The 19,524-nt window shown below is 43.0% G+C and overlaps 1 protein-coding gene across 6 annotated transcripts in view; it reads left to right on the top strand.

Moving 5' to 3' along the window:
• Positions 1 to 18,175, top strand: part of palld (palladin, cytoskeletal associated protein) — a 67,448-nt gene extending 49,273 nt beyond the window's left edge. For 3 of the 6 annotated variants that reach the window (XM_080877958.1, XM_080877957.1, XM_080877962.1), the window contains 12 exons: positions 5,771 to 6,454; positions 7,314 to 7,458; positions 7,773 to 7,874; positions 9,266 to 9,304; positions 10,255 to 10,476; positions 11,439 to 11,588; positions 11,854 to 11,942; positions 13,503 to 13,635; positions 15,494 to 15,701; positions 15,924 to 16,089; positions 16,404 to 16,537; positions 16,623 to 18,175. In XM_080877958.1, coding sequence (XP_080734084.1) covers positions 5,771 to 6,454; positions 7,314 to 7,458; positions 7,773 to 7,874; positions 9,266 to 9,304; positions 10,255 to 10,476; positions 11,439 to 11,588; positions 11,854 to 11,942; positions 13,503 to 13,635; positions 15,494 to 15,701; positions 15,924 to 16,089; positions 16,404 to 16,537; positions 16,623 to 16,783 — 2,233 coding nt within the window. In that variant the 3' untranslated portion in view covers positions 16,784 to 18,175. The remainder of the gene's footprint in view (positions 1 to 5,770; positions 6,455 to 7,313; positions 7,459 to 7,772; positions 7,875 to 9,265; positions 9,305 to 10,254; positions 10,477 to 11,438; positions 11,589 to 11,853; positions 11,943 to 13,502; positions 13,636 to 15,493; positions 15,702 to 15,923; positions 16,090 to 16,403; positions 16,538 to 16,622) is intronic. The other 3 variants (XM_080877960.1, XM_080877959.1, XM_080877961.1) reach the window with 2 other exon arrangements.
• Positions 18,176 to 19,524: the final 1,349 nt, after the last annotated feature.

Here is a 19,524-nt window from a genome sequence, read left to right as displayed (position 1 = left end):
AAGTCTTCAGTCATTCAAGAAACATTATAAATCTAAAACACAAAATGACAAACAAAAGACACTGGATATGGGTGTCTCTCTCATTCTTATCCATGACAGTAAATCAGCTCTGCGGTCAGTGCTGAACGTTTATTCTGAAAGGGCCGGCTTTCAGCTGGCAGACTGCATGCTTTTATTGTGTAGGAGGAGGAGCTCACAGACAGACTGACTCAGAGGGAGAGAGAGAGAGAGAGACTGTGTCTGTCACTGTCTGGCCGCTCACCGCTATATATGCGTCTCCTACCTGAAAGTGGAGCAGTCAGTTGCAGTCCACTCTCCTGCAGGGAAATATCTCCACCACAGACATTACCACTCAAGGTAAAGCTTTTTCTTTTACTTGTCTAAACTCAGATCTCAATTGAATTAAGCTTGGGGACTTTTCATTAACTTTCAAAAACTCAGAATTTCTTGAATTTATTTGCATTTTCTGACTGAAACACTTTGTCAGTAAAATAAAAATAGAGAGCAGAAGAAGAAAAGGGAGGCAAACGACTGAGGTAGAATAAACAGCAGCTTTTTTTTCCTTCACAGTCTCCGGGTTTACCAGCTCAACATGTTAATGTTTAAATCATATGTTGTCAGAGCTGGTGTGTGGTTTAGGAGCAGACGGAGGCTGAGTGTGATAACCATTCATTTTGGAGGCTCTAGAAAGGCAGCGAGTTTGGACTGCAAAGAGAAAAAGAAGAAAAAGGAGAGAAGGGGGGGGGGGAAGAAGAGTAGCATCACTATGAGCGACTTTAGCTGAAGTTAGTTTGTTAGTTTTCTTTCCAGCAGTGCGACTGTGTTTATGTGGCGAGGTTCATTTGTTTGCAGAGCGCCTCTGTGGAGTCAGATGGATTAGTTAACACAATAGTCTGTTAGGTGGCAAAAACTTCTGACTTACTCCGCTGTAACTCTTCACTGACTGAGTTCTTTCTCTCTCTGGCTCTTCCTTTTCCTTCATCCGCCTCCTCCTTCTACCCTTCTTTCCCTCCACTCCTGCTGTTAATCCCATTTGATGGCGATGTCTTTCCCACTTCAATCCACCGAAGAATGTCTTCAGCATTCCTTCTATAGAGAAAGGGGGAAAAAACAATCAGGGCTGAGCCAGAGGAGTGGGGAGAAGAGGGAGAGATGGATGGAGGTGTATAGAGAAAAGCAGGGCTCGCTGATTGTTGAGAGCCTCTTCACCTTGCGTATGAAATATGAGCCCAGATAGAGCGCGAGGGGGGGGGGAATAAGAGAAAAAGAGAAAGTAGGGCAGAGAGAAAGTGGAAGTGTGTGATCGGGCAGCCGTAAGCTGGTTGTTTTTTTTTTTTTTGTTGTTTTTTTGGTGTGGCTGGAATAAGAAAAATGCTCCGTGTTACGCTTTAAAGAGAGGGGGAGAAAGGAAAACAGTCTGGTTCTGTTTTATGTGGTGTGTGTGCAATTAGAGCCAAAGAGAATGAGGAGGTGGAGGTATACCAGGGAAGAGTGGGGCTGAAAATAAGCTAAAGAGAACGTATGCACTGAGATGAAGAACTGAATGATGGAGAGCGGCTGCAGATGAAGCAGCAGCAGACTGGATTCTGAGCGTCAGACAACCCTGTGAGATTATTCTGAAATGCTCGTGGAAAATTGGAGCGGTTTCTTTGTTAGCTCGTTTTCTCTTGTGAAAGTAAGTAGAGGTGGGCAGATATGAACAAGGGAGTCCAGAGAGAGAATGAAAAGAGCGCAGGCTTCTTTGTGTTGTGTCAGAATTATTTTCCCAGCTGTTGCCATGTGTAAATTAAAATTTCACAACATTACACAACAGATTTGTACATGTAAGACTTACTGCAAGTTTCTCTGTACTCACAAAGTTTAGAAATTCTCAACATGACACATTTTCTAGGGAAGGATAACACAAAAAGTAAGCAAATGGAAACTTGAGTCAGAAGGGACTCCTCCGGCACAGTTAAACAAGACAGTCTTACTAACAGTGTGTCAATCTGTCACTTTGTCAGACTGATGGTGTGTTTTTGCTCGAGGGCATCGGACAGCTTCGTGCTGACACACGTAATAGTAATGATGCAATGCTCACCGGTGAATATAAGCAACAGTAGCTGTGAACCAGATGTGTGTTTCAATATCTATACCCATTTTTGTGCTGCAACTGTGTGATTTTAATCTCACAGTTCTCTTGAACTCGGTCTCTGATTTAAGTCACCATTTGTGCGACACTATTTCCAGGCAGTGTTTGAGTTGTAGGTGTGATACCGGAGCTTAGTTTCGCTATTTCTCTATGAATCATTTACAGACTGCGAAGCCGTGCTGTTACCCAGCCACAGGTGTTTGTAGAAACAAACACACAATAGGGTCTGCTGTAGCCTGAAAGCATAATACCCACTAAAGCCATTCCTCAGTCTTCCTGCTGAGGCTGCTGAGAACTGCAGCCTCAGTTCTCCTCATGTTGTTGTTTACAGAAGGAAACCCCTCATTACTGATGATGTACACTCAACAACTTCCTGTTCTCCCCCTTCTCCCTCGTACGCTTCCTGTCATCAGCTGGACGGGTCTAATAAAGCGGCTCCGTCTTTTACAGCCAGCTGCAGAGCTAACGAGATGGGCGGCAAATAAACCTGTGGATGGCTCCCAGCTTGCTTCGATAGTCGGTGGAACAGTGGATGAGTTTCTCACGCACTTTGTTTGCGCTTCCTGAACAATAACAAACAGTACAGTGCAAGCACAGATATTTAGAAGGTTGAGGTCTTCATTTATTAAAGCAGCATGCTGCTGGTAATGACCCACTGCATCTGGCACATCTCAGTGTTTAGCAGGCTGATACATCACGGGGCTGTAAAAGAGTCCTTCAATTAAGTTACTGTCAAGCTGTTCTGGAGTCTGTTTATTGAGCTTTTAGAAACTGCAGAGATGGATTCCTCTTAGCCCTTTTTTTACCCTTCCCTCCTTTTCCTTTTATAAAAAAGGGATTTAAAGACAGGATCCAGCCCAAGGAAAGTATTTTTCAGGATGAAAATAAGAGGAGACTCAAAGGCTTATTGCCTATTTATACCACCAAAAAAGAGAGAGGGTAAAAAAAGACAGACATAAGAGTAATGCTGCTTTTCAGTTGGAATGACAGACAGAGGAGCTGGAGCATTTTCTCTCAGCGAAGCAGAGCGCTTTGTGGGCCAGCTGGCTCAGACCAGAACAGCAAAACACAGTGCCGTTGGCTTGACGACAGAGGAACACTTCCCTCCTAATTCAGACCCGCTCGCCGCAAGAACAAAGAATAAGAGCGAGTGATGGGAGCCTGTTCTGCTTCTCGGCGCATTTTAAACAACTTGTAATCATCTACTCAAGGTATAGGTCACGTTTTAGTAAGGATTCTGCTCTTCTGGAGTGCAGATGGGATGAAGAAGTCGGACATTGTGTAGTGGCTTGTCATGCACTTTGTGGTCACAGCGGTGCGGATGATGAGAGCTGGAGGCTGCACAGCTGCAGGGTCATAGAAGTCTGGAAGACTCCTGGTCACTTGCTTCATGTAAACTTTAGAGTGGACTATAAAACTATTCGTGCAGCTTCAAACACAAGCTAACATAACATTTTCATGCACTTTCAAATGTGAAGCAAATGTCCAAATGGGAGTCGGAGTCCAGTCTTATCTAGTAAAATTAGAGTCCGACTATGCTAAATGGCATTTAGCTGGAAGTGAAATGCATTTCAGTGCTGACTGACACTAGGAGTATATTGTTGTATAGTAATAATGTATAGTTTGACTTATAATGAATGAAGACCCCTTGGAAAGTGAAGAGCTCTTTTTAAGACAAAGGGATGAACTCAGTTACAGGATAATATCTGCCCTTCATCCTACTTACACAGCATAAAAGAGGGGGGAAACACTAACTTCTCCAACAGAAATACTATACTCAGCTCTAAGAGAGTGTCAAAAGTGTAGGTAAATGCTAAAAAGGTCTTTGAGGTCTTCCCCTGCTGAGGCAGTAAAGCATTGTGTCGAGGAGAGTGGGATGAGGCTTTGAGGAAATTAAGAGTGTTTCCTCTCTGCTGGAGCAGACGGGCAGGGTGCTTATGCCTCCGAGAACACCGCCAAAAAAGGAATCAAACCGCTGCGGAGAGCTGTGAGCCTCACGAGCTGCCAAACTATTCCTGTAAAAGAGCTCTTTTGGTGGACTCCCAAACAGGAGACCTTTGGGGAATGTAAAGGAAAATGTATACAAAGAGGGGGGGGGGACACTGAATTGATTGTGTGCTCAGTGAGTCCTGTAAGGGGAGCACCAGGTGGAATGACTGCAGGGGATGTTTTTGAATTATTGACTTTTATTTGAGCCAATGAATTCCCTTCTGGGAGTGTATTACCAAAATACTTGCCTAGGACACAGTCTATGTGATGATCTCCAATTAAGGGTAAAAGTATGTATGCAGTACCTACAACTGATAAATGGTAGGCTGAATGAAATCACCGAGAGTAGATGGCAAAAGCTAAAAGTAGTTTGAAACATCTGAACCGAGGTATTGTTGATACAATTGTTCTTTTAGTCCATCTGGCAGGACTCGTGTCAAATTATGCTACGACTATCAGTTTTGTCAAATTAGCACTGGTGACATTTGTAAATCTGTACCCCGAGCCGAGAGGGAGGGGGTTTTCTTTGCATTGTCACAGATGAAAAATAGTGGAAACGCTCCGCTGATTATTCAACATCTGGAAAAGATTTGGGCACATGAACTTGGTGGACTCTTGACAACACGCACCACTGGGATGTACAGTATATTCTGAGCAGGCAGCCTGTGAAGAACTCATCAGTCTCACATGCTCATGTGAGCTGTAGACTCAAGGTTTATAACTTTTCATCCTTTTTTCCCAAAGACCTACGGCCTCCTGATCCTCAGGGAGAGCACCTCAGAGTTCACTCATGTCCTGTGATTTTCAAAACATTTTAAAACCCTCCTGGTTCGACAACTGAAACTTTACATTATGAGTTAGCCTCAGTCTCCTCCACAATGACACAGGAACTGATTGACCACGCCTGTGCAAAAATAAATCACGATCCTGGCAAAATGACACAGAAATATTGCATTTTTTTCCCCTTCATTCTGCAAATTTGAGGAGCCACACCTGGGGTTTTACTTTTCCACAGCTCTGCTTATACCCCAGTTTTCTGTCCATCCACTTCAACGCTGCTGAACAACAGGAACAGAGCTGTTTTCTTCACTGTTGCACTTATCATCTGGTTCCAGCGCCACGCTTGATGTATTGTCAACAGTCGGGGTTTTTAACAAGTCTTTGTTAGAGGCTAGAGGCTGATAAACTATCAGTCGGTGCCGCTCGTGCAGTGGTTTCCTCCCAGAAGTTGCACACATACCAACACTTTGCCCAAGCCTCTGGCCTGACAAGCTATCACCTTCAGAGCAGAGGAAAAACATTTCACACAGTTCGACTCCTGCTGACAACTGTCAGGCTGACGGCCGAGTGCTGATGTCATCCTGAAAATGCTTTGCGTCTTTAATAATTTACATCTTTGCTAACTTCACTTGACTTTCCAAACACTTTGACTCTCCATTGATGATGTTCACATCTGGCCTCCAACCTTCCTGCCAGTTTTGTTCTGACTACAGTTGGATTGAGACCAGGCTATTGTGTCATGCATAAACTAAAAACAGATGATTTTGTAACATTTTTACTGTTACCTTGTTATCATCTGCCCCTCAGGGTTTTTTTAAAAAAAACATTTTTATGAAACTTTATTTTCTGATGACTGGTTCTTCTTCACAGGAACGCGGCACAGCTGAAGCAGCTGCAGGACCAGATTCTGTTGGAGCAGCAGGAAGCAGCCAACTGGCAGCAGCAGCAGCTGGAGCAGCAGAATCAGGAAATCCCACCTCCACCTCTGCAGCCACTTCAGGAAGTATCTCCACCTGCTCCTCCATCCCCACCTCTCCCACCTCCTCCCTCCTTCCAGGAGTTGGAGAACAGCACAGCCATGCAAGCCAGCACATTCAACTATGCCCGGCCCAAGCAGTTCATTGCAGCGCAGAGCCCCGGTGGGGCGGGCTACGTCACCCAGTCCTCTGGCTCCTCTGGATCCAGCCTGTCATCCCCTCTGTCTCCACCCACCTCACACAAGTCCTTCAGCAGGGTCACCATGCCCACCTTCACCAAGGCGGGCGGCCTCGAGTCCCCAAGCTCTCCTTCCTTCCCTCCTCCACCTCCGCCCTTCCTCAGCTCCGGCAGCCTGTCCTCTCCATCAGGTCCCGCCCAAGACTTTCCTCCTCCACCTCCTCCTCCCCCTCCACCCGTAGCCACATCTCCAGCATACTCAGATATGTCCTCGCCTTTCTCTTCCGTCCCTCCATCTCCTGCCTCCAGCTTCCTTTCCTCAGTGTTGCCCTCCACACCTTCCACACCTGGCAGCCCTACAGTCAATGCCATGGGTCTTCCTAAAGGCAACGGGACTGTGTAAGTGACATTCAAATACACTTTTAACCACATATTTTTTTTTACAGTCTGTCAGCAGCATCAGGCCAGCACAGTCTGTGTGTCAGGCACTAACTGCTGCCAGCTGAGTGCAGAATGTCTGCTGCTGGATGGAAGATGACATGTTTACATTTTTTTGCAGCATGTTTACAGGAAAATGCCAACTAGAGACCCCACACACATAAACAAAAGTTGCTCAAAAGGTGCAAGGCCCTCACCCCAATTGGGGAAAAAAATATACACAAAGTCCTCGAGACGGAAAGATTTGTTGAAATTAATATAAACAATAACGTTAGCTTATATTTTTTTAAAAAATCTATCACTCTGCAGAGTATCTAGCTGATTTTGCACTCTGCTTATTGAGTTAGCTGATAAAAATCTGTTTGTGTGTAGATAATCCTCGTCTGATGGCGTCCCTGAAGAGAGTAATTTTTTTTTCCTTCCATCAAGGACATTCCGCCTTTTAGCTCTTTGCCAGTAAATTTTCATCACTCCCGAACTCCCCCTGCTATTCCTGGAATTCCTGCTGCACTTGTGAGAGATAAGAAGACACACTGCGAAATGCTATAGCTGAACATGTCCAGATAAGGGTTCATGTTAGAAAGCAAGTGGGGCAGCCATGGAGGAAAGAGGTGCTGAGATTATGTGAGTCACACAGTGACGGGGGGCCAGACCCTATATTGATCTCAGCCACTTTCCTGCTGTTCAAAACTTCTGTTTACGAGGGGCTTAAAGGGAAGGGTAAGGGGGATATAACGGTTTGTTTCAGACAGTGGAAATAATACCAAGTCCTCCTATATAATAAATAAAGGTTATTTTCAACTTTTTGTCATTCTTTTAGCAAAGCATTTCCAAGGAAGTCCTCTGTCACAAAGACACCACGCATCGCCTCAGACTCAGACATTCAGGGATCCAAGGATGCGGTCATCCAGGATTTGGAGAGAAAACTGCGCTTCAAAGAGGAGCGCATCAGCAATGGTCAACAGGTATGTGTTTGTAGGTGTATGTGGGTGTGTTAAATTCTTAGTAAAATACTGAACAGTGTGTTTGCAGACAGTTACTGAATGAGCTTGTTCAGTAACCATTAACACGGAATAACAAGTGTCCCAACATATCCAACCAAGGAAAAATTCAAAGAGCGTTTGATTCATGCACCCTCAAGGAAATTCATTATGCTTCCTCCACATATAATCGATCCCCTATTGACACAAGGCTTAGATACAAATAATGCAGTGTAAAAGTGTGTGTTTTTCTAACTCGCACACTAACCCGCACTGACCCCATTAATCACTGCTTCCAGAGGTTAACCTATGAGGAGAAGATGGCTCGCAGGCTCTTGGGTGCTGACAACGCAGCCACGGTCTTAAACACACAGGACACAGAGGAGGAGCCAGTCACACAGGTACGGCAGCTCTTTATCAGGATCCACACACACTGGAGGGAGGAACAAAACAGCACACGCACAAACCTGAAATCACACAGGCATGAAACCGTTTTACCAGCATATCTACACCGGCACAAATCCCCCTGCTGCATGCATACCACACATGCACCTCTCTGTGTGTCCACTGATACTTCGCTGGTGTCATTCCTATCTCATTATCACTGGCTTTCCTCCACCCCAAGCCACTGTAAACACTGCTGAGTGCACGTTATGAAAGCAGGGTGTAAACACTGCAAAGTCCTCCAGAGCCCTCCATAAAAAGCTCTGTTTATGCAAACTCCTAGAACCAAGTGTTGCTGCAAACATGTTGTTCAAAGGCTCTCTTAGACACCAAATAGTCACTTTGGAGAAACAGAAAAGAAGCACAACATCCCCACAGAGTTGGTTATGAATTTCAAAGACAAAGAAAGAGAAATCAAAGCCTTAATTTGTTTTTTAGATCTTTCAGTGTATTTCAATAGCATTTTAGACTGGGATAGCCAATAATGATTCAAATCAGACTATATGGAGGACATCACAGTGATGCATTATCATCCTTCAGCAACATGCACACATAGACTACATGAAAGTTGCCAGTAAACATCCCCATATCACATCTTGTGTCCACAATGTCAGAGTTAGCACTCTGCCACCCCTATGTGCTACTGCCTCTTTGTATGCGGAGCAACTCAGCTGATTAGAGCAATACAGCTAGTTTGCATGGCGAAGCTTGCAAAGGCATCAGCACTAGTGCATTATGCCACTTTGTATTTGATAAAGTGTCTTGCATGTATTTGTATTCTTTTTTTCTTTTGAGAGCAGGTAAGTTTGAACATGCACACAAACCAGACTATAAGAGGTGGACGTAGCCTATATGGAAGTACCTCAAACTGAGATTATTTAACATCCAGCAGGGGGCGCTTTATCTGGTTGGAAATAAAAGGTTAGATCTTTAGAAGTCTATGAGAAAATGACCCTTCTTTTCCAATCATCTCTGTCCCCAGTAGACACTTTTCTGATGGATTTATGGTCTCAATAACTAGTTTAAAGCCTCTTTTAATACAGCATGATGTTTATTTTCTATATGTTATCCTGATTTTTATTCGAATAAGCAGTAAAATATACTTAGTAGTAACTGACAGTTCGCTAGTGTCCTCAGTTTTTTTATTTAGATAGATTCGCTTATTAAAATAAGTAAGGATGATGGCTCCCAAACTGGAATCCACAAACCAGTGGTTCACATCACCGTGGCTACTTCCATCTTTTATATAAAGAATTTAGCAACAGCAAACTTTAAAACACAACTGTTTCTTGCCCTGTTTAATCCATCATGACAGACACACAAACAAAGCCTCTTTTTCTCCCAACAGGAAGACAAATCATCTGATAGAGACTCTTACCCTCAAAAGGTTATTGACACCTTCTCCTGGTTTTTCTTTCACTCTAAAATATCACTGTGTCAAGCTATGCACACAAAAATCATAAACGTGTACAGTTTAACTGAAGCGGGATCAGGTGTGACAGTTATCTTATTTGGAAACAAGTGTTATAGAAAGGATACAGGGATACAGAATTTGTTACTGATCACTCAGCTTTTATATCCACTGGTCGCTTTTTGCGGTTGGTTTGCAAATATTCACAAAAGAGTGTTTAGTGTTTGTCCTTATCTGCACCTTTTACTGCCTATTTTCATTTAATGTGCAATATAAATTTTAGATACTAAAGCATGTTGAGAGCTTAATTGCAACATAACCATCAATCAGCACATTTGGTTCTACCACATATGTTTGTCCTCACTTTGCTGCCATCACAAAGTGCATGCTGTAGTTTTAGGCCACATCTTTACTTTGAAAGATTTTAACATGGAACCAGCCGCCTCTGTATTATTACCGGATAATAGCTCGCCAGTTCAGGACTTCTATAATTGCTGTGATCCTAAGCAGCACAGCAAGTTCAGGAAGATATATGTTGGCTCTGCAGCTGTGCCCGGAGGCCTGTCATTATCTGTGTGATGTGTCATCAGAGCAAGCTGCTCTGCAGATGTTCTCCACTGCCTCCTCAGAGTTCCAGCACTGAAAGATTGATGAAGATGATGAGATAGAGGAGTGCCTCATGTGGGTAAAGACAGTTAGGAAATTGGGAGAAAGTTGGTAGTTTCAGTAACCTTGAAGACAGTTTTATGAGTTTGTAAAAAGTTAAAATTGGGCAAAATGGGTTGTATCGATAGCTGTCCTCACGCTTTTAAATGCACTTGCACTCGCTATGGGTTCACACAAACCACTCACTCTCTCTCACTAATGCAGTGTTTCTGCTGCAGTGTTTGTCTAAATCTATTTTTTTGTCTCTTTTACTTGTTTAGGAATACAAAGTGTCGAGCTTTGAGCAGCGTCTGATCAGTGAGATCGAGTACCGTTTGGAGCGTTCTCCGGTGGAGGAATCGGACGATGACGTGGAGCACGATGAGAACTCTGGTGGCCGAGGGGTGGCACCATCTTTCGACCAGAAACTCAAACACTACAAAGTCTTTGAGGGCATGCCAGTCACCTTCTCCTGCAAGATCAAAGGAGACCCCAAACCAAAGGTGAGAGGGTCTACATCGAATTTAGAGAACATCAACGCACTTAAACACAGCTGGGATGATTCATATGTTATTCTGAAGCATTTATTAAGGTTCAAATTCCTGGCTTGAGGGGGTTCCTGATATGTGATGGTGCTGATGGAAAGTGTATATACTGTACATTTATTGTACACTGGGATAAGGAGAGGCTCTTTGCGGGAATACACTCTGGGACTAACTGGCTGGTTGGCTCTGTGTGTATTAATCAGACTGTGTTGACAGGTTTAATGGGAAAAAAAATAAGAAATGACATAGGGGCCAAATATTCATGGAGTATTACCTTTCATTCATCCATCCATCCTGTTCTGCTTAGTTAAGACCAGGTGGCAGGGAGCAGCAGCCCAAGAAGAGATGTCTAAACCCATCTCTCCTCAGCTTGTTTCTGGTAGAATCCTAAAAAACCCCAACTGCCTCCTTTTGATATGGTAGAGCAGCATCTCTACTATTCCTGTCTTCCTACAGTCTTTAATGAGCCCATTCACCCTTTCCAGGAATAGCCTTTCTGCCACTTGTAGCTACGATCTTATTCTTTAAGTCATTACCCATTTATGATTACAGGTGAGGACTGGGGCAAAGCTTCCCCAGTAAATCAAAAGCAATGTCTTTAATCTGTCTGTCAATCTCCAGCTCTCCTCCCCTGTAGCAGGCACTCCATCCTTTTCTGTCTAAGAACAATGTCCTTAGAAGTTTTGCTTTTAGTCCTAGCCACTGTGCTTGCCCAACAGGATCATATCATCTTTAAATAACAAGTTATGAACAGAACTTGTAGCAGAGTCCAATGCCAACCTGGAGTCAGTCTGCCTTATTCCCATCAATATAAACCAAATATTGCTAGGGGAAAAAAGTGATTTCTTTGCGATGTTAGTGCCAAAGTCAGTCCATGAAAAACATAACTTGTCTGATAATTGTATGATCTTGTGCTGCAGGTCTACTGGTTTAAAGATGGTAAGCAGATCTCTAAGAGGAGCGAGCACTACAGGATCAGCCGAGATCCTGATGGAACCTGCTCCCTGCACACTGCTGCAGCCTCACTGGACGATGACGGCAACTACACCATCTTGGCAGGCAACCCTGAGGTGAGTTGAAAAAACGATGCAAACACCTATGTTCGACTGCCTGTCTGATATGTCACCACTCGTAAAAATAATGTTCTCTGGCTTGAACGGGAAGAGGGGGTTGAATGAGACAGGAAAACCCTGAAGAGGTTCCAAAGTTTATGTCGAACAGGCCCTCGAACTGTCTTTTCCAGCTCTAACACTCACATTTCATTTCCTCCTCTCAGTCAGACTTGCCGTTCCTGGCGTTTTATCACCTCATAAGTTCCCTCTCTTCCTCTCTCAGGGCAGGGTGAGCTGCACTGGCAGGATGATGGTCCAGGCGGTGAACCAGCGAGGTCGCAGCCAGCGCTCAGCACCTGGACACATGCGCAGGTGAGGCTGGCAGCAGAGGGAGAGAAGACAAACAAAATCTCCGTCTGGCGCGTGTGTTGCAGGCTGTTCACCATCTGCACGTTCTTCTGTGCTCGCTCACACATTTCCGCACGGATTCAAAACAGTCCAAGAAGCTTCTATTTAAGCAAATGTTTGCCGTGAGCTGAATCCCACTGTTCGGGGGAGAAAAGCTCAGTGTTAATGAGAGGGAACACCTGTTAGCATGGCTCTGTTTTTCATTGCTCTAATGGTCTTGTATATGCAGTATGCAGTCGTGCAAGGCCAGATATTGAAAAATGCACTGACGATCGCAGACATTCTTATGGTCGCTTACAGAACATAAAAAACACCTGTAATCTGTTATCAAGATGAACACACCCTGATTAAATTAGAGCTTAAGGATGTTTTGAGTAAGGAGAGAGATCCAGATAACAATCAGTGTCTCCTGCTCTCTTTATTTCTCTCCTTGGCTGATATTCAGGCAGTGTGGTGATGTCACTGTGTTTGAGTATAGTTATAAGAACATCTCCAGGTCCTGTCCTGCTGTACAAGTCTTAAAGAGACTTTTACATGTCACAAAACAGGAAGTGGAAGTAGGGGAAAGAGAACTGGAGGGTTTTTTAAACCCTTTAAACCCTAACCCGTCACCGATGACGGTTAGCATTTTTAGCAACTCCAGGCCTCGAGGGCCGGTGTCCTGCAGGTTTTAGATCTCACCCTGGGTCAACACACCTGAATCAAATGATTAGCTCATTACCAGGCCTCTGGAGAACTTCAAGACATGTTGAGGAGGTAATTTAGCCATTTAAATCAGCTGTGTTAGATCAAGGACGCATCTAAAACCTGCAGGACACCGGCCCTTGAGGCCTGGAGTTGCCTTCCCCTGGTTTAAAGGGCAAATTAGGTCAGGGTTTAAAGGGTTAAAGTATTCTTTAAAGTATTCTCCTGGGGCGGTACATGCTACCGCCCCAGGAGATCTTTGAGGTCAGCAGACCTGATGCTTTTAGATGTTCCCAGGTACAGACTAAAGACTAGGGGAGAGAGGGCTTTTGCTGTGGCTGCACCCAGACTGTGGAACAGTTTACCTCCTCACATCAGATTCTCCACAATCCTTGGAACTTTTAAAACTGCTCTTAAAACTCACCTCTTCTCATTGGCTTTTAGCAAGGTTTAACTTATTGTTTTAATTTATTGTTTTATCAGTGAGGTGTTTTATGTACTTGTGTTTTATTGTATTTTATATTTGTATTTTATTGTACAGCACTTTGGTCAGCCTCAGTTGTTTTTAAATGTGCTTTATAAATAAACTTGACTTGACTTGACTTGATTCTACTCTTTCTGACAGGGGGGATTTCACCTATGATTTTATGTGTTTCCCCGTGTAGCCTTAGTTGAGAGTTTAACAGTCAGCAAATAAAAACTAAAAGTTTGTTCTTTTCCAAAACATCTCATTAATTCCGAGCTTAAATTTTAATCCCAGAAACCCTTTGTCTGTCTGTCTCTCTCTCTCTCTCTCTCTCTCTCTCTCTCTCTCTCTCTCTCTCTCTCTCTCTCTATCAGGCCCAGGTCCAGGTCTAGAGACAGCGGTGATGAGAACGATAACATCCAAGAGCGTCACTTCCGCCCCCACTTCCTGCAGGCGCCTGGTGACCTCATTGTTCAGGAAGGCCGCCTGTGTCGAATGGACTGCAAGGTAAATACACACCTCTAGTGTAACATGTGCCAGCATGGGTGTACACTGTGATAAAACAGAGGAAGGAAGGAACTATGGTTGTACTGTGGTTGCTCAGTCAATTAATAACAATATTAAAAACACCTATACAGCACTTTTTAACAATGTTACAAAATGTTTCACGATTAGAACTTCTTGCATTACATAAACGAGCATACATATACCAATGTGCTGTGCATACAGCTTTTATTATTGTAGGAGGTCAAGTCGATGAAATGGTCCAAATCTGGAAGCATCGAGTTTTTCCACAGTGTTTGGACTGATGTGATGTAATAGCACATGGCAGGTTTTATTAGTGGCAGCCTGATTCTCTTTTCAGTCTGTTTTGAGAAAGGTCTTCCCTGTTAAAACTGTTAATATATGGCTAGCACTGCTGCCAGACAGAAACGGTCCTGATTTCAGAACTTTCTATGTGGAGATTGCAAACCCTCCCTGTTTTTACCCAGGTTTTCTTCAGGAACTCAAAAACAACATATAAAGTTGATGGCCTGGCACACTCTTACAAAAGAAGTTTCTAATATCAAAAGCTGCACGTGGTTGAAAAAGTAATTTCGATAACTCAAAACCAACTTTTTTATAAAGTTGGTTTTGAGATGCTGCGTTTTTGATGTAAAAAAAGAAGAAAAAACAAACTTTTTGTTTTTTGGGTTTGTGTTTTTTCTTTGGTTGAGTATGGCGTGTCAAGCTATGAACTTTAATGTGCCTGTGGTTTCAGCCCTGTGTTACAGTGTGTTACAATCTGTCATTTTAACTTTAACCCTACTCACCAAGCCATTGCTTTGATTTAACCTGCTGTGCTTATTGAATAGACTGCAGGTGAACACACTATCGCTGCTATTCTTTGATAAACCAAAGAGTCTAAAATAAGTGAGACGTGACTAGAAAGAAAGATGCCCGCACCAAAGAGAATATGTTAATCATAGTAATAGAGAAAAAACCATTTCAAATCCACCCTTTAATTCAGCGTCTGTATTGCTTTCAGGGAGGCTCCATGTCAGTGCTGCCAAGGAAGCATTTCCCTTTCCGTGCATTCCAGTTACTCTAGTGAACTAGCGCAGACAAGATTTTTCATCACTTTATGAATGGCTCACAACAGACAGACAGGGCACACAGGTGTCATTTTTCAGGGATTAAGTGGGATCAGGTTTTTCTAAAATTATTTCCCCTTACACCACTCCCACCACCCGTGCTCGTTTTCTTTCTTCATCCCCTCCATCTTCACCTCGTCTCCCTGCGGCCTGAGGCACCGAGGAACCTCTTTGAAAAGCTGGTGCATGTAATAAAATAAAGCAGACCCACAATTAACTCTCTATAAAAAGCCTGTCTTTTTGGGCCTCTCAGAAATAAACCCAGAGTCTCCATTCCTTCAGAGCTCTTAATGTCGAAGATATTTATAGCAAATATCTATTTGCAGGTCATTTGAGGCTTTCTAGATTTTCCGTTCTTAAAATGTCTCAACTTCTAAATGCGCACTGGTTTCCTTCCAGAAGTACTTATCACTGCTTAGTCTGCTGTTTTGTGAGAATGTGAACATTGTAATAGTGGCACATTTTCCATGTGGGCCAGAGGCAGCAGAGCAGGTGTTGGGTTTCTCTGCAAAGAGAAACATGTCTTCTCCGAGTCCAGTTTATTCCCGTGACAAAGCATGCAGGTGACCAGTCTCCCCCAGACAAACAAAGATTAACTAAACTGTTTTCATACTCCCAATAAACACGAACATGCGGATAACAATCAAATTCCTCCAACAAAAACAGGCACGACGTGAGCATTCATGCATTCACTCAAATGTAATGTCTTCTGTGTTTTTCCCCTCCTGTAGGTGAGCGGCCTGCCCACTCCTGACCTCATCTGGCAGTTGAACGGACAGACCATCCGCCCTGATTCTGCCCATAAGATGCTGGTGAGAGAAAACGGCGTGCACTCGCTGGTCATCGAACCTGTGACCAGCCGCGACGCAGGCATCTACACCTGCATCGCCAGCAACAGAGCCGGCCAGAACTCTTTCAACCTGGAACTCATCGTTGCAGGTAAACAGAACGATCAGCACGAACAGAGACTTTTTTTTTTTTTTAATGGGGTGGCATTTGAGGGACTCATGGGAAAGCAGACCGTTCTAGGGTTAATAACGTCTAAATTAGAAACTACCTGGAAACTAACTTTAACTGTGAATGGCTTCCATAAACATCCAGCAGGAGATGTTGCTGTCCTGGTTCATTAGTGCATCTAAGTAACACCTTCTCTCTCCTTAGCCAAAGAGATGCACAAGGCCCCTTCATTCATTGAGAAACTGCAGAACACGAGCGTTGCAGAGGGTCATCCTGTGCGACTGGAGTGCCGTGTGACGGGGGTTCCCTATCCGCAGATCTTCTGGAAGAGGGAGAATGAGTCTTTCACTCACAACACAGACAGAATCAGGTAAACAGGAATAAGTAAACCAAACTGGTTTGGTGACTTTGCCCTAAAATGAGATTTAGAAAGCATTTTCCCCAGTAAGTTATACAAGCCCTAAACATGTGCACAGTTATGGTTTCAATAACATTTCAATCCAGAGGACTAGGATCACGCCATCACAGCACCAACACATGCAATGACAATTCATATTATAGATACAGTACGCCAAGAAAAACAATATTTAAATATTACCTTATTTCATGTAAGTGTCATGTCTCTGACATCTGATGTATATCAGTTATCTGATGTATGTCAATGCTCTTTCTCTTCTTTCCCAGCATGCACCAGGACAACTGTGGCTACATATGTATGATCATCCAGCCAGCCTTGAAAGAAGATGCCGGCTGGTACACCGTGTCAGCCAAGAATGACGCCGGCATCGTATCCAGCACCGCTCGGCTTGATGTCCACAGTAAGTCTAAGCTATCACACACTTCTCCCTGAATCCAGCATTTTCCTTTATACAAACTATTTAAATACTTCTATTCCTTCTTTAGCTCAATGGCAGCAGCCTAACCTCCCAAAGCCAAAAAAGGTGCGTCCCTCCACCAGCCGCTACGCAGCACTGACGGAGAGAGGTCTGGATGTGAAGGCGGCCTTCTTCCCCGACTCCAGCCCAGTGCAGCCCGGAGGCCTGGTGGAAAGCGACGACCTGTAGAGACGAGTCAGAGGTGTGAGGATTACCCAGAAAAGCCAGAAAGCTGCCTGTGATCCGGGCACTCCTAACGAGGAGAGGCAGAGTATATTCTTGTCCACCACCAATGAACTGCAGATACTGAATTTAAGCTTGGGTGGGCAAAGTGAGAAAGGTGTTGCCATGTTTCTTTGTTCTAAATAGGATGACACAACACTAATGTATTACAGAATTCATCAAGTTGTTTCCCCAAGTTTCATTTTATTAACTGGATCTGGAAGTGATTGAGGTGTTTACCACAAGAAAAGACTGTTCAGTGTATGCCTGACTCTGTTTTACCCTTTAAAGTGCCTTTTTCTTTCTGTAAAGATACAAAAAAATGAAACCAAATCACTATGCATGTTCAAGTGGTGCCATTTGCAATTCACCAACTAATACTGTATTTATAAGTAGCAATCACACCAGCTGAGGAAACGAGACTGAATGATTCAAAGCATCGTAGCTTGGACGAAGGAGATCACCCACTTTTATTGTGAGGGCTTATGTAGCACAGTGCAGATAGTTAAAGCATCACACAATCTGCGCTTTTAGGTTGTAGATCAGATACTGGACAAGGCCGGACCTTAAAAACGGTGTTTTTTGTTGTTGTTTTGTTTTGGGGGGGCAGAAGACATTTAACGTTTGGTTAAAAGGATGTGTATGTGCAGCAGACCTTAAGGAAAGTTGGTTTTAACAAGAGAAAATGGGAGTAAAAGCAAGTCAGTGGAGGGATGTGAAGTGTAATACTGAAAAACTAAAATGATGGTGGGTTATTTAGGTGATTACTTTTTCTTCTTCTTTGATTTTCTTTTCTTTCTTTTTTTTGAAGTGTGAATTGAAACGTTCTCACTTAAGAGAGGGTGCTGTGAAGGGTTTCAGTGTTTTTCGTCACACACATCACAGATTGTCCATTTTATTTTTGTATGGAAAAAAAAAATGCTATTTACTTTCCAAAGCAATCTTAACATAAATTATATTTGCAACCTTCAGTTCACCGATAAAACAATCCTGTCTATCATGAAGCTTTATAAATATATTTACTGCCTTAAATCACTTAATGCAAACACAGTTTCTTTGCATGTTTTTTTTGGACACTTGTACAGTGCCAAGTAACTTTTACTAGGATGCATTTAAAAAAAACAAAACTGCTTCTTTCCTTCAGTATTCATGGGTAATAAAAACTCTCAACATTAAGAAATCAACAGCAAAGCATATTTATATCTACGATTTGTCTCCTTGTGGGCATCTTTTTTCTGAGCTTCGGTCAGCTGACACTTTGTGTTTGCACATTTCTATGCCAATCAATGCCTGTATATGGATTGTTCTCCTGATACTATTTTAGGTTATAAAATGTTAATAAAAAAATCAAACTCTTCAGGCACAGTGTGAATGTTTTTGTGGACTGGTAGGCTTCTCTAAAACAATAAAAGAATGCCAAAAGGCATATTATCGGTCACAGGAAATGCCACTTGTGCTAAATACGTTAAAAAGCTATAAAGTCAAGCAGTGATTTGGCACAGTGATTCCCAATAAGGGGTACATGTACTGTGCAAAAGTCTCAAGCCACCCCTCAGTTCTTTTTACTTTGCTTCTTTGGAGCCAGACCTTCCTGCAATTTTTTTTAAAGTGGTCTTGAGCAATAGCTCGCCAGGGTTTCTGGGGAACTACTGCTCAAGTTTGTGTTGTAGATAAAGTACAACATGTTCATTCAAGCGTCGTGCCTTAATCTACTCACTCTATTAGTGATTTTTGTCCTTATCTGGAAAGTTTCACTGATTTCAGCAGCAAAATTAAACTATTTTATATACTTTGTGTCACTGCGACTCTCGTGTGGCCTGATATTATTATTCATGTTAATCGGTTCTGTTCACACCTGGTATAAGCATGCTATTGTTCAACCCAACCCTTGCTGTAAAACCTCAAATCTAACCTGGATTTATCCTTACCTGGAAAGTTATAGCTAGGGATAAGCCCAGGTGACCTTAATTGCCAAAGATTTTAGAAAAGATTGTAGCTGAGAAGCCTTTTAGGAAATGCATAACACTTTTTATAAATTTTAGTTATAATTTTATAAATTACATTTGACTGAAAGTGCCCTTCTTAGGGTTACAAATGACATTTTGATGGGTCCAGATGCTGGGAATTACACTGTTCTGCTTTTGATACTGCGTCACTGTTACACAGTCACATTAAACAGGTTACATCAAGTAGTGGGTGTGTCTGGATCAGCGTTAGGCTGGTTTAAATCTTACCTTGCAGACTTACCCGTTCTGTCTGTATTAATCATTTCCTGTCAGAAAAGGCTGCCTTGTCCTGTCTAGAGCAGCTGTTCCAGATGGTGTCATCACCCAAAACCTTGGGTCTCTAAGCTCCTCTCTTAACTGATCGTCAGGAAATGTGAGCACTTTTATAAAAGCAGGAGTTTTGTGTGTTGCTGGTCTGGAGCATTCAGGTTTTAACACAAAACCAAGGTTTCTGGAGTGAACATCACAGCAAACGTCAGATGATGCAAAAAAAGTAAATATATAGTAACCTAAAAAATAAATAGTAACCTAAAAGTAGACCAGATTCAGTTTAAAATGAGTTTAAATAGACTTGAAAAATGGCTGTTGAGTCCATCTACCTGGCTGGCTACTCCGTTTAGAAAGACATACAACACTTAAAGGAGAAATGCACACAACAGCCCCCCCACACACTGTAGCTCATTTAAAGTCCAGGTTTTGATA

The sequence above is a fragment of the Rhamphochromis sp. 'chilingali' genome, assembly GCF_963969265.1.
Source record: "Rhamphochromis sp. 'chilingali' genome assembly, chromosome: 3".
Lineage (NCBI taxonomy): Eukaryota > Metazoa > Chordata > Actinopteri > Cichliformes > Cichlidae > Rhamphochromis > Rhamphochromis sp. 'chilingali'.
Note: the sequence above shows the minus strand (reverse complement) of the source record. Positions and strands in the feature narration are given on the sequence as shown.